The 15,222-nt window shown below is 46.4% G+C and overlaps 1 protein-coding gene across 5 annotated transcripts in view; it reads left to right on the plus strand.

Moving 5' to 3' along the window:
• The window catches only part of TRPM8 (transient receptor potential cation channel subfamily M member 8), a 99,111-nt gene that overhangs the window by 38,925 nt on the left and 44,964 nt on the right, over positions 1 to 15,222 (plus strand). For all 5 annotated transcript variants that reach the window (XR_012802556.1, XM_075607352.1, XM_075607354.1 and 2 more), the window contains exons 9-10: positions 952 to 1,124; positions 8,613 to 8,787. Coding sequence is in view for 4 of the 5 variants with exons in the window: in XM_075607352.1 (XP_075463467.1) it covers positions 952 to 1,124; positions 8,613 to 8,787 (348 nt within the window). In the remaining variant the exon portion in view is untranslated. The remainder of the gene's footprint in view (positions 1 to 951; positions 1,125 to 8,612; positions 8,788 to 15,222) is intronic.

The raw sequence follows: 15,222 nt of genomic DNA on the forward strand, positions 1-15,222 counted from the left end.
AGGAGCCCAAGGGAGGCACTGGGTGTAAAGGAGCCTGAGAGAGGCCGAGTGTGTGCAGCAGCCTGAGCGAGGCCGAGTGTGTGCAGGAGCCTGAGAGAGGCCGAGTGTGTGCAGCAGCCTGAGAGGCGGAGTGTGTGCAGGAGCCTGAGAGAGGCGGAGTGTGTGCAGGAGCCTGAGAGAGGCGGAGTGTGTGCAGGAGCCTGAGAGAGGCTGAGTGTGTGCAGGGGCCTGAGAGAGGCTGAGTGTGTGCAGGAGCCTGAGAGAGGCTGAGTGTGTGCAGGAGCCTGAGAGAGGCTGAGTGTGTGCAGGAACGTGAGAGAGGCTGAGTGTGTGCAGGAGCCTGAGAGAGGCTGAGTGTGTGCAGGAGCCTGAGAGAGGCAGAGTGTGTGCAGGAGCCTGAGAGAGGCAGAGTGTGTGCAGGAGCCTGAGAGAGGCAGAGTGTGTGCAGGAGCCTGAGAGAGGCAGAGTGTGTGCAGGAGCCTGAGAGAGGCAGAGTGTGTGCAGGAGCCTGAGAGAGGCAGAGTGTGTGCAGGAGCCTGAGAGAGGCAGAGTGTGTGCAGGAGCCTGAGAGAGGCTGAGTGTGTGCAGGAGCCTGAGAGAGGCTGAGTGTGTGCAGGAGCCTGAGAGAGGCTGAGTGTGTGCAGGAGCCTGAGAGAGGCTGAGTGTGTGCAGGAGCCTGAGAGAGGCTGAGTGTGTGCAGGAGCCTGAGAGAGGCTGAGTGTGTGCAGGAGCCTGAGAGAGGCTGAGTGTGCAAGTGCTGGTGGGAGACTGAGTGTGTGCCGGAGCTGAAGGGAGGCCGAGTGAAGCTGGGTGCAGGAGGCTGAGTGAGTAAAGGTGCAGGAGGCTTATTCTATATATAGGGTGGAGTTAGGCTGAGTGGAGTTATGTTCAGGAGACTCTGTGCCATCCTCCCGTCCTCTCAGTGACGCCCCGTCTCCCCTCTAACCCCAGGAGCCTGGATCTTTACGGGAGGAACGCACTATGGCCTGATGAAGTACATCGGGGAGGTGGTCAGAGACAACACCATTAGCCGCAGCTCGGAGGAGAAGGTGGTGGCTATCGGCATTGTGGCTTGGGGAATGATCTCAAACCGTGAAACGTTGATCCGCAGCAACAGCAACGAGGTACGAACAGTATGACCAGTGATGCCATACAGCTAGGAAACTGTTATCAGTGATGTCATACAGCACTTTATAATGTATACTGTCATAGAGGTAACCATCTGTAATTTGCAATGTTACATAGTAGATGAGGTTGAAAAAAGACGTATGTCCATCAAGTTCAACCTATGCTAACTTTAAACGACAGATACTTTATCCTATATCTGTACTTACAGTATATTGATCCAGAGGAAGGCAAACAAAAAACCCCAGTGACATATCATCAAATGATATCTCATAAGGGGAAAATAAATTCCTTCCTGACTCCAAGAATTGGTAATCGGATTACTCCCTGTATCAACATCCTTCCCATGTATACTTATTTGGTATATCCTTTGTGACAGAAACCAGGGGATGGTAATAAATTCCGTATATAGGGCTCCCAGGATACTAGACAGTTTCTATCCTGTTTGGCCTGGGAGTGCAGCCTTATAATACATACACTCCATCCCACAGTTTGGCAAGCGCTGGAACTGAGGGATGAGAGATCCAGACCAGAGTTTGTCTGCTGCCTGATTTCTGTCACCTGTCATGCTAATTAGGAATCAGGTATGAAAGACTGATTTCCTGTTTGCTCTGGTCTCCCCACAAGAGCCAGGAGGCTGGAAGGCTGCTGAACTACAGAGAGGAGAAGCCTCTTCCCCAAACAGGTTCAATCTTTCTGTTCATTTGTGTAAGACTGCAAAAGTACCGTGTTTTGATGTTGGAAGTGGAAAAGCCACGTCCAACCCTGAGTCAGGGATATCTAAGTTAAGTTATCGCTCAGGTGAGCAGCTTTTGTTTTGATCTGTTTTCTGTTGTATGCACTGTGGCAGTCTCAGTGCCTGGGACTGAATAAACCAGGCATAGCCTGTTTAAAGGAACAGTACGTGACGCCTCATCATTTAACCTACCCTAAAAGACCGTGTTCTAAACAGTCCCGGACAAACGACGGAGTCCCGGAGTAAGCCGTTTGTCACATATGGTGGAGAATGCGGGCAGAGCACTAGGGGGTCTGCGGGTTGAAGAACTTTAAACGAAAAAAAAAAAAAAAAGTTTTTTTCATCCTCTGCAAACAAGATGGAAGACGTGGTGGGTGCGCTGGTACGCAATGTCGCTGCCCAGAAAGACGCGAATGAAACCCAGCAACAGCTGTTAATAGCCCAGCAAGAAACTAATGCAAACCAGCAGCAGACGAATGCAGCCCAGCAACAGCTGCTAATAGCCCAGCAAGAGATTAATGCCAACCAGCAACAGGCGAATGCAAACCAGCAACAGACGAATGCAAACCAGCAACAGACGAATGAAGCCCTGCAAAACGCGATTGCAAACCAGCAAGAGACAAACCGCTTGCTGAGAGAGGAGCAACAGCGGTTCGCTCAGGGCTTACAGCAGGAACTCGAGATCCTGAGGGGGACTATCAGTAACCTTCCACTGGCAGCGGCAGCCCCAGTTCCGAAAATGACCAGGGCAAGCCACTACCTTCAGAAGATGGGACCCTCGGATGATGTGGAAGCCTATCTTCTCACGTTTGAACGCACGGCACAGAGAGAGGGATGGCCAGAAGCTGAGTGGGCTGGTTTAATCGCACCCTTCCTAAGCAGCGAACCCCAGAAGGCTTACTTTGATCTAGAGCCAGCCGAAGCTAACGTCTATGCAAAATTGAAGTTCGAGATCCTCGCCCCCCTCGGCGTAACCACGGCTGTTCGCGCCCAAAGGTTTCACGCATGGTCCTTCACGATGGATAAAGCCACCCGAAGCCAGATGTATGACCTCATCCACCTCGCCCGGAAGTGGCTACAACCCGAGATCAACTCAGCCAGCCACATCGTGGAACGGTTGGTCATGGACCAGTTCTTGAGGAAACTTCCCTCTGCCTTACGCCGTTGGGTCAGTCGGAGTGACCCCCACAATGCGGATGAGCTTGTGGCCCTCGTAGAAAGGTACAATGCAGCAGAAGAGCACCCGCAACCCACAGTCGTGGAGCAACCCCACTACCCGAGGTTCCAGGACTCTTCCAGAGACGGTAAAAGGGTACCGGGGTTAAGGGGCGCTGAAGAGCGGCGACCACCTTCACGCAGCACCAGCAACAGTGGTTCGCACACTAAGGGCAATAGCCAACATGGGGAGCCGGGAAAAGGCTCTAAGTGGGACACAGACTATGTACCTAAATGTGTAAATTGTCATGAGAGGGGCCACACAGCAAAAATCTGCCCACTAAATGATGAGCCCATGCAATGCAACAGCGTGGAACCTTATTCGCTGTTGTCCCAATGTATGGGCCCTAGCCCAGAGGACCCCTTGAATAACCATTTGTGGGCATTTGTAAAGGTTAATGGTAAGAGGGTTCGGGCACTTCTTGACTCTGGGAGCATGGTCACACTAGTGTCCGAATACCTCTTGCCCATTAAGAAGAAACAGGGAAACAGTTCACAAAGAGTGGCAATTTGTTGTATACATGGGGATAATCATGAATATTCCACTGTTGATGTTTTTTTTGAAACAGAGTTTGGTTCTTTAGATTTCAAGGTGGGTATTGTACCCAAACTGGCACATGATGTGTTAATAGGGACCGACTTTCCCCATTTTCTAAAAATGTGGTCCCCCGCTCAGAATAGCGCCCAGAGTTCAATAGCGGACCATAACGAAGTATTAGAAGAAACAAATCCTTTCCCTTTTTCAGAAATGGAGGTTGACGAGGGCCCAAATAAGAAGGGGGGAAAGGAGGAGTGCTGTAAAATTCCCTTCCCCATCACTACTTTGGTAGGGAATACCCCAAATCAAGATGTTGAGCAGACACTTACCACCCCAGAACCGGATAAGACCCTCGCTGACCTAGAGGTCAGTCCTGGGAGTTTTAAGAAGGCCCAGTGGGAAGACCCCACATTAGCGGTAGCAAGGGGAAATATACGGGACCAGAATAGTACTCCTGGCCAACCAGATAGGTCACTTGCTTACCCCTACTTCGAGGTAGAGAACGACCTAGTATATCGGGTTGATAAAAGGAAATCAGTTACAACTAAACAATTGTTGGTACCACGGACATTCCGTAACGTAGTATTACACCTCGCACATAGTCATCCATTGGGGGGACACCTAGGGGTGGAAAAGACAAAAGAAAAGGTTCTCCGAAGCTTCTATTGGCCTGGGGTTCTGGCAGAAATTACAAATTATTGTTCCTCATGCCCAGAATGTCAGATCACCGCCCCGTTCAAGGCGTACCGCAGCCCATTGGTACCCCTTCCCATAATAGAGGTACCATTTGACCGGATTGCTATGGATCTAGTAGGACCCCTAATAAAGTCTGCTAGGGGACATCAGCATATATTGGTAATATTAGATTATGCCACCCGATATCCGGAGGCAGTTCCCCTACGTAGCACCTCAGCTAAAAACATAGCAAAAGAGTTAGTAGTTCTCTTTTCCCGGGTCGGGATTCCTAAAGAGATTCTATCTGACCAGGGAACACCATTTATGTCCCAAGTAACAAAAGAGCTATGTAAACTCCTAAAAATCAAGCATCTCAGAACCTCAGTCTATCATCCACAAACAGATGGTTTAGTGGAAAGGTTCAATAAAACCTTAAAGAGCATGTTACGGCGGGCGGTTGATAAAGATGGGAAAAACTGGGATTGTTTGTTACCGTACCTGTTATTTGCCATTAGGGAAGTTCCCCAATCATCCACAGGCTTCTCCCCGTTTGAACTATTGTATGGCCGACACCCAAGGGGCTTACTGGATATAGCCAAAGAGACTTGGGAACACGAGGTTACCCCTTACAGAAGTGTAATAGAGCATGTTGCCCAGATGCAGGACCGCATTGCTGCAGTCCTACCCATAGTGAGGGAACACATGGAGAAAGCTCAAGAAGCACAGAGGAATACGTATAATAAGGGTGCTAGGGTCAGAATTTTTTTTCCAGGTGATAGGGTACTAGTTCTGGTTCCCACCGTGGAGAGTAAATTCCTTGCTAAATGGCATGGGCCATATGAGGTCTTGGAAAGAGTGGGAGAAGTAAATTATAAGGTAAGACAGCCAGGTAGGAGGAAACCTGAGCAAATTTACCATATAAACCTACTCAAGCCCTGGAAAAATAGAGAAGTCTTGTTAACCCTAGTACCCCCAGGTCCGTCAGAGAATCAAGAAACTGACCCAGAGGTTAGCATAGCTGAAACCCTGTCTGTTCATCAGAAACGAGAGGTTCAGAATTTAGTGAAAAGAAACAAAGAAATCTTCTCTATACGGCCAGGTAGAACTAGCGTAATTGAACATGACCTAGTCTCTGAACCAGGGGTCCGAGTTAACCTTAAACCGTACCGAATCCCAGAGGCCAAAAGAAAGGCTATAAGTTTAGAGGTTAAAAAAATGCTAAAACTAGGTGTAATTGAGGAATCCCAAAGTGGGTGGAACAGCCCTATAGTCTTAGTCCCAAAGCCAGATGGTACAACAAGGTTTTGTAATGACTACCGGAAACTAAACGCGGTGTCAAAATTTGATACTTATCCTATGCCCAGGGTAGATGAACTTGTAGAGAGACTGGGCAAAGCCCGATATCTCACAACCCTAGACCTAACAAAAGGGTACTGGCAGGTTCCCCTCACAGAAAGGGCAAAAGAAAAGACAGCCTTCTCAACCCCAGACGGCCTCTTTCAGTATAAGGTGTTGCCTTTTGGCTTACATGGAGCTCCCGCCACATTCCAAAGAATGATGGATAAAATTTTAAAACCACATGCTCGGTATGCTGCCGCCTACCTGGATGATGTGGTAATCCATAGTGAAGATTGGCAATCCCACCTTCCAAAGGTCCAAGCTGTGCTTGACGCAGTCCGGTCTGCTGGACTAACTGCTAACCCCGCTAAATGCACTATTGGTCTGGAGGAGGCCAAGTATCTGGGATATTCTATTGGCAGAGGTTTACTCAAACCCCAAACACTCAAAGTGGAGGCGATACAAAATTGGCCAAGACCAGTTACAAAAAAACCAGTAAGGACTTTTTTGGGGTTAATTGGGTACTATAGAAGGTTTATTCCCAATTTTGCAACTAAGGCAACCCCACTAACTGACCTCACAAAAGCAAGAGGACCGCTAATGGTAAAGTGGTCCCCCGAAACCGAACAGGCCTTTAGAAGCCTGAAAGAAGCTCTCTGTGCCCAACCAGTGTTGGTCACACCTGACTTCTCCAAAGAGTTCGTAGTCCAAACCGACGCATCTGAGGTTGGGCTGGGGGCGGTACTCTCCCAGGAGTCTCAAGGTGAGGAGCACCCCATCCTTTATTTAAGTAGGAAACTAAATCCCCAGGAGAAAAATTACTCCATAGTAGAGAAAGAGTGTCTCGCAATAAAGTGGGCTGTAGAGACGCTCAAATACTACCTGTTGGGGAGAAAATTCCGGTTGGTCACAGATCATGCACCCCTTACCTGGATGTGTCAAAACAGGGAAAAGAATGCTAGAGTGACCAGGTGGTTCCTAAGCCTACAACCCTTTAAATTTTCTGTGGAACACAGGTCAGGGCACAAACATGGCAATGCTGACGGGTTGTCAAGGATGCACTCCCTAATATCCATGGTCGCTCATCCCTCGAGGTCTGAGCTGGGGGGGAGGATATGTGACAGAAACCAGGGGATGGTAATAAATTCCGTATATAGGGCTCCCAGGATACTAGACAGTTTCTATCCTGTTTGGCCTGGGAGTGCAGCCTTATAATACATACACTCCATCCCACAGTTTGGCAAGCGCTGGAACTGAGGGATGAGAGATCCAGACCAGAGTTTGTCTGCTGCCTGATTTCTGTCACCTGTCATGCTAATTAGGAATCAGGTATGAAAGACTGATTTCCTGTTTGCTCTGGTCTCCCCACAAGAGCCAGGAGGCTGGAAGGCTGCTGAACTACAGAGGGGAGAAGCCTCTTCCCCAAACAGGTTCAATCTTTCTGTTCATTTGTGTAAGACTGCAAAAGTACCGTGTTTTGATGTTGGAAGTGGAAAAGCCACGTCCAACCCTGAGTCAGGGATATCTAAGTTAAGTTATCGCTCAGGTGAGCAGCTTTTGTTTTGATCTGTTTTCTGTTGTATGCACTGTGGCAGTCTCAGTGCCTGGGACTGAATAAACCAGGCATAGCCTGTTTAAAGGAACAGTACGTGACGCCTCATCATTTAACCTACCCTAAAAGACCGTGTTCTAAACAGTCCCGGACAAACGACGGAGTCCCGGAGTAAGCCGTTTGTCACACCTTGTATACCTTTCCTTTCTAAAAAGATGTCAACCTTTTTTTGAACAAATCTATTGTATCTGCCATCACAGTCTCCATGGGTAATGAACTCCACATTTTAACTGCCCTTACTGTAAAGAATCTTTTCCTTTGTTTCTGGTGAAATCTCCTGTCCTCCAACCTTAAGGGATGGCCCCAGAGTCCTTTGTACTGCCCTTGGGATGAATAGTTCTTTTGACAGTTCCCTGTACTGTCCTTGGATATATTTGTATATAGTTATTATATCCCCTCTTAGACGCCTCTTTTCTAATGTAAATAAATCTAATTTAGCTAGCCTCTCCTCATAAGTTAGATTGTCCATCCCCTTTATTAATTTGGTGGCTCTTCTCTGCACTCTCTCTAGTTCCATAATGTCTTTTCTAAGGAGTGGTGCCCAAAATTGTACTCCATATTCAAGCACTGGTCTTACCAATGCTTTATAAAGGGGCATAATTATATTTACTTCCCTTCCATCCATTGCCCGTTATTTGCAAGATAAGATCTTGTTTGCCTTTGCAGCTACTGCATGACATTGGGCACTATTGCTAAGCCTGCTGTCTACAAGCACTCCTAAATCCTTCTCCATCAAGGATTCCCCCAATATATCTCCATTTAATTTGTAAGTCGCCAGTTTATTCTTGCTTCACAAATGCATAAACTTACATTTATCTGTATTAAACCTCATCTGCCATTTACCTGCCCAAGTTTCCAGTCTCTCCAAGTCCTTCTGGAGAGAAATTACATCCTGCTCTGATTCTATTACCTTACACAATTTAGTGTCATCAGCAAAGATGGAGACTTTGCTCTCTGCCAACCTCAAGGTCATTAATAAACAAGTTAAAAAGCAGGGGTCCCAGTACCGATCCCTGGGGTACTCCTCTCATGACTTTAGCCGTGTCTGCAGAGGCTGCAGTGCATTGAGATTTATTACTGATTTATCTGGCTTCTGCTTCTCCTGGAGCAGCACAACCTATCCTCTGCTTCACTTGTTTGGTTATAGATCAAAGTCGTCTGGAAACAAGAAATGTGCTAAAAAAAAAAACCCAGCAACAGATGTTTCATTTATTTTTAAAATGGTGTTCCTTTCAGTGGCCACATGACTTTAATACATCTGGTGCTGTTGAGGAAGGAAGAGGAGAGGTTTGGGCCGTTGCAGGAGAAGCAGAAGCCTTAGCACGGCGTGCCGCTCAAATCATAGTGTTTGTTTTTTTATCTCCACGTGGCAGGGGAATTACGTGGCTCATTACGTCATGGATGATCAGAAGCGAGACCCCTTGTACATTCTGGACAACAACCACACGCACCAAATCCTGGTGGACAACGGGTCCCACGGACACCCGACCATCGAGGCCGATGTCCGCGCCTCGCTGGAGAAGTACATCTCTGAACTCAATGTGCCAGGTACGTGAAATAAACACGAGTGGGAGCTCAGAGGGGCTGCGGTGTCTCGGCCGGCTCACTCGCCTGCCTGCAGTTAAACCCTACACCCCATGTGATCCCCGACCGCACTATATTTAATCCAGCTTTGAATTCCTTTCCTGCATTAAACCTGTATTACCCCTGCTGGGAAGGTGGTCCCTGAATCCACTACTCTTTCAATGAAGAAGGACTTGCTCACGTCTTCCCTGAGCCTCCCACCCCCCAGTATCAGAACAGGACCTATTCCTAGCGCTTCTCTTTGTATGGAACATGATGCTCCCATCTTGTTAATACTCATATCCGCCATCTTGCAATCTGTGCATGCTGCGGTCCTTTCCTGATAAGGTATATGCAGAACATGAACTGTTACTTACCCGCCACTATGGTACGTCCAGCCATATAAAATATATAGGAGAAAGCCAGGGCTGCCGGCAAGCAGGGGAGAAGGGGGGACAGGTGTCTCGGAAGTTGGAAGTCCAACCATAAAGCTGCAGGTACGGCGGGGTGCCTGGCGGCACTCGTTGACCTAGTGGACTCCAGGCAGCGCACAACGGGGAGGCAAGGCGGGGGCGAGGCCATGACCTCACGCGGCTGGTTCGCCCTGATTGGCTGAACCGCCGCTGTGACGTGGCCAGCGCTCCGTCGCCACTAGCAAAGACAAAATCCTTGTCTTTGCTAAATGTGGTCGCGCATGGCGCATCGCGCCGGGGCGCGCAGGCAGCTACTGGGGCCGGCTCCATAGAGGGCCGTGCCTTGAATGCGCCGCACACGCCGTTGCAGCCGCAGCCACTGGGGACCTAGCCTAAGGCAGATGCAACTCCAGTAATCTGCCCAGGGGTGGGCAACTCCAATCCTCAAGGGCCACCAACAGGCCAGGTTTTCAGGATATCCATCCTTCAGCACAGGTGGCTCAATCAGTGGCTCTGTCTTTGACTGAGCCAACTGTGCTGAAGCAGGGATTTCCTTAAAACATGACCAGTTGGTGGCCTTGAGGACTGGAGTTGCCCACCCCTTGATTAACTCTTTCCTCTTCCGGGCCCATGAATGATGCGCCATCCCTACCGCTTAACAGGCTGGCCCCGAGGCCCACTCCCCACAACCCCCATCACCCACGACCTTATACTGGGGATCAGGTCACAATGGTAGTCCGGCCCCGGGAACGCTGTTGGTGGCACTAGGTAGAACTGAAGTGCCCTCCCTCCCAAAATGATAAACACGAGGGAACTGACATCAGTAAGATCGCATTTACATGGTACTGTAACATATCAGTAAGATCGCATTTACATGGTACTGTAACATATCAGTAAGATCGCATTTACATGGTACTGTAACATATCAGTAAGAGCGCATTTACATGGTACTGTAACATAACATCAGTAAGAGCGCATTTACATGGTACTGTAACATAACATCAGTAAGAGCGCATTTACATGGCACTGTAACATAACATCAGTAAGAGCGCATTTACATGGTACTGTAACATATCAGTAAGAGCGCATTTACATGGCACTGTAACATAACATCAGTAAGAGCGCATTTACATGGTACTGTAACATAACATCATTAAGAGCGCATTTACATGGTACTGTAACATAACATCAGTAAGAGCGCATTTACATGGTACTGTAACATAACATCAGTAAGAGCGCATTTACATGGTACTGTAACATAACATCAGTAAGAGCGCATTTACATGGCACTGTAACATAACATCAGTAAGAGCGCATTTACATGGTACTGTAACATAACATCAGTAAGAGCGCATTTACATGGCACTGTAACATAACATCAGTAAGAGCGCATTTACATGGTACTGTAACATAACATCAGTAAGATCGCATTTACATGGTACTGTAACATAACATCAGTAAGATCGCATTTACATGGTACTGTAACATAACATCAGTAAGATTGCATTTACATGGCACTGTAACATATCAGTAAGAGCGCATTTACATGGTACTGTAACATAACATCAGTAAGATCGCATTTACATGGTACTGTAACATAACATCAGTAAGATCGCATTTACATGGTACTGTAACATAACATCAGTAAGAGCGCATTTACATGGTACTGTAACATAACATCAGTAAGATCGCATTTACATGGTACTGTAACATAACATCAGTAAGATCGCATTTACATGGTACTGTAACATAACATCAGTAAGAGCGCATTTACATGGTACTGTAACATAACATCAGTAAGATCGCATTTACATGGTACTGTAACATATCAGTAAGAGCGCATTTACATGGCACTGTAACATAACATCAGTAAGAGCGCATTTACATGGTACTGTAACATAACATCAGTAAGAGCGCATTTACATGGTACTGTAACATAACATCAGTAAGATCGCATTTACATGGCACTGTAACATAACATCAGTAAGATCGCATTTACATGGCACTGTAACATAACATCAGTAAGATCGCATTTACATGGTACTGTAACATAACATCAGTAAGAGCGCATTTACATGGTACTGTAACATAACATCAGTAAGAGCGCATTTACATGGTACTGTAACATATCAGTAAGATCGCATTTACATGGCACTGTAACATAACATCAGTAAGATCGCATTTACATGGCACTGTAACATAACATCAGTAAGAGCGCATTTACATGGTACTGTAACATAACATCAGTAAGAGCGCATTTACATGGTACTGTAACATAACATCAGTAAGATCGCATTTACATGGCACTGTAACATAACATCAGTAAGATCGCATTTACATGGCACTGTAACATAACATCAGTAAGATCGCATTTACATGGCACTGTAACATAACATCAGTAAGATCGCATTTACATGGCACTGTAACATAACATCAGTAAGATCGCATTTACATGGTACTGTAACATATCAGTAAGAGCGCATTTACATGGTACTGTAACATAACATCAGTAAGAGCGCATTTACATGGTACTGTAACATAACATCAGTAAGATCGCATTTACATGGTACTGTAACATAACATCAGTAAGAGCGCATTTACATGGTACTGTAACATAACATCAGTAAGAGCGCATTTACATGGTACTGTAACATAACATCAGTAAGATCGCATTTACATGGCACTGTAACATAACATCAGTAAGATCGCATTTACATGGTACTGTAACATATCAGTAAGATCGCATTTACATGGCACTGTAACATAACATCAGTAAGATCGCATTTACATGGTACTGTAACATAACATCAGTAAGATCGCATTTACATGGTACTGTAACATATCAGTAAGATCGCATTTACATGGTACTGTAACATATCAGTAAGAGCGCATTTACATGGCACTGTAACATAACATCAGTAAGAGCGCATTTACATGGTACTGTAACATAACATCAGTAAGAGCGCATTTACATGGTACTGTAACATAACATCAGTAAGAGCGCATTTACATGGTACTGTAACATAACATCAGTAAGATCGCATTTATATGGCACTGTAACATAACATCAGTAAGATCGCATTTACATGGCACTGTAACATAACATCAGTAAGAGCGCATTTACATGGTACTGTAACATAACATCAGTAAGAGCGCATTTACATGGTACTGTAACATAACATCAGTAAGAGCGCATTTACATGGTACTGTAACATAACATCAGTAAGAGCGCATTTACATGGTACTGTAACATAACATCAGTAAGAGCGCATTTACATGGTACTGTAACATATCAGTAAGAGCGCATTTACATGGTACTGTAACATATCAGTAAGAGCGCATTTACATGGTACTGTAACATAACATCAGTAAGATCGCATTTACATGGCACTGTAACATAACATCAGTAAGATCGCATTTACATGGCACTGTAACATAACATCAGTAAGAGCGCATTTACATGGTACTGTAACATATCAGTAAGAGCGCATTTACATGGCACTGTAACATAACATCAGTAAGAGCGCATTTACATGGTACTGTAACATAACATCAGTAAGAGCGCATTTACATGGCACTGTAACATAACATCAGTAAGAGCGCATTTACATGGTACTGTAACATAACATCAGTAAGAGCGCATTTACATGGTACTGTAACATAACATCAGTAAGAGCGCATTTACATGGTACTGTAACATATCAGTAAGAGCGCATTTACATGGTACTGTAACATATCAGTAAGAGCGCATTTACATGGTACTGTAACATAACATCAGTAAGATCGCATTTACATGGCACTGTAACATAACATCAGTAAGATCGCATTTACATGGCACTGTAACATAACATCAGTAAGAGCGCATTTACATGGTACTGTAACATATCAGTAAGAGCGCATTTACATGGCACTGTAACATAACATCAGTAAGAGCGCATTTACATGGTACTGTAACATAACATCAGTAAGAGCGCATTTACATGGCACTGTAACATAACATCAGTAAGAGCGCATTTACATGGTACTGTAACATAACATCAGTAAGAGCGCATTTACATGGTACTGTAACATAACATCAGTAAGAGCGCATTTACATGGCACTGTAACATAACATCAGTAAGAGCGCATTTACATGGCACTGTAACATAACATCAGTAAGAGCGCATTTACATGGTACTGTAACATATCAGTAAGAGCGCATTTACATGGTACTGTAACATAACATCAGTAAGAGCGCATTTACATGGCACTGTAACATATCAGTAAGATCGCATTTACAGGGCACTGTAACATAACATCCAAGTTTTGCATATAAGGCTATTAAAAGGAATAAAACTATCTGCAGCGAAAATCCTGTCCGTCTCTATTCTGGAGGCCAGGGTCATATGTAAGATGATTTAGCCCAGATAGCTTCAACTCGGCCCTCTTTTCAAAGCACAACAAGTTCTGTTTCTTTTCTTTACTTTATTTGGGGAAAGTAGCATAAAAGACAGGCACTTGTGAAGAGATGTTGGTGTTTAAATAGTGTCTCTGTGGGTGCCTTGTAGTTGGGTGAAAAGGGTAATCCTACCGTTACAGGCAGGGTACTCACTCATCCAGAGGTGATGGTGGAAAAGGAAGTGAGGGGCAAGGGTCACACAAAGTGAAGTGAGACTGCACTAACTGTCAGCAAGGACAGGGAGAAAATGGGAAAGCCCATTAACTGAAGGACTGAGATGTTGCCAGAGCAACCAGGGGTGTGACAGACTGGAAGAAAAAAGGGCTTCATAATGTATCCTTCCATCTGCACTCGGAGTAAACTGTAAGGAAAGTAACATCCAAATACAGCTAGCAGGCAGAACTGCCAAGGAAAGGGGGCTGAAACAGAGAAGGCAGACATGGGTATTTCTGTTCCATGACACTCCCCGTCTGGTATCTGAGATACCACTATATAACTAGAATATGTGGAACATATGTGCAATGCATAACAAAGATAACATCACATTCTCAAACAATGCAAGAGTCCATCAGTAAGAGCGCATTTACATGGTACTGTAACATAACATCAGAGAGGCTCCTTACGTAGTCTTCAGTGCGTTGGGCTGGATCCTCTGAGGCTACCCGTCTGTACGGTTGCTCCCCGCCGTCCTGTTGCGCGGCTGCTTCTAGGACTTCAGCTTGGGCTATGGCGGCGGCGCTTTGTTCTCTTGGTTAAGTGCCTCTAGTTCCGCATCAAATTCGGCTTTCCTACGCGTAGTGGCTGCGGCCGTGGTGGCGGTAGCAGTGGCGGCATTAGCGGCAGCAGTGCGGCGGCATTAGCGGCGGCTGTCCTGTTCCTCCTTCTATGCGTGCTCTTATGGCTGCCTCTCTGCGACTATATTCGGCCCTGGCACGTGCGGCCTCTGTGGTGGCTCGCGCCTTGTAGCGTTTGTGCTTGCGCTGGACGCGTTAGATTGCGCTGATCTTGCTGACCTTGATGAGTGCCTGGATGTGTTTGAGCGCTGCGATGCAGTCTCCAGGAGGAGCTCTTTTCTCTCGCTTTGGCATCTGCGATGGCGGTTCGCACACGGCTGTACACGTGTCAAGTCAATATTGTGCTGTAAGTCCCTTTCTTGCAGGCTTTCACCGGTGTTAGCCCTGGCCAAGTAAGTGGCGTATGCCTCTGCCAGCCCTTGGTAGCATGACTGGTCTATCTTTAATTGAGTTATTGCCTGCTCGAGCTGTTGTACAGAATTGCCAGCGCCGGCGACATTGCGTATCCCAAGTGTGGTAGTGTTCCAGGCCAACTCTAATTTAGCGCGGTGCGCTTCAATGTCAGTCTCGTATTTTTCACGGGCCTTCTGTGTCACTGTGACTGTCCGTTTGAGCCTTGGGTCTGCCTGCACCTGTTGCAGTTGCGCAGCGGTCTCTGTGTCTGAGTGATCACTCTCCTGCGTGATGTCTGGTGAGCTCTGAGTTCTGCCATGCTGTAGGTGTGTGTAGGCCTTTAGCCAGTGCGTGTGGCGTGCGGTCTTTTACCTGTGTCAGC

Source organism: Ascaphus truei, chromosome 7 (genome assembly GCF_040206685.1).
Source record: "Ascaphus truei isolate aAscTru1 chromosome 7, aAscTru1.hap1, whole genome shotgun sequence".
NCBI classification, from domain to species: Eukaryota; Metazoa; Chordata; class Amphibia; order Anura; family Ascaphidae; genus Ascaphus; species Ascaphus truei.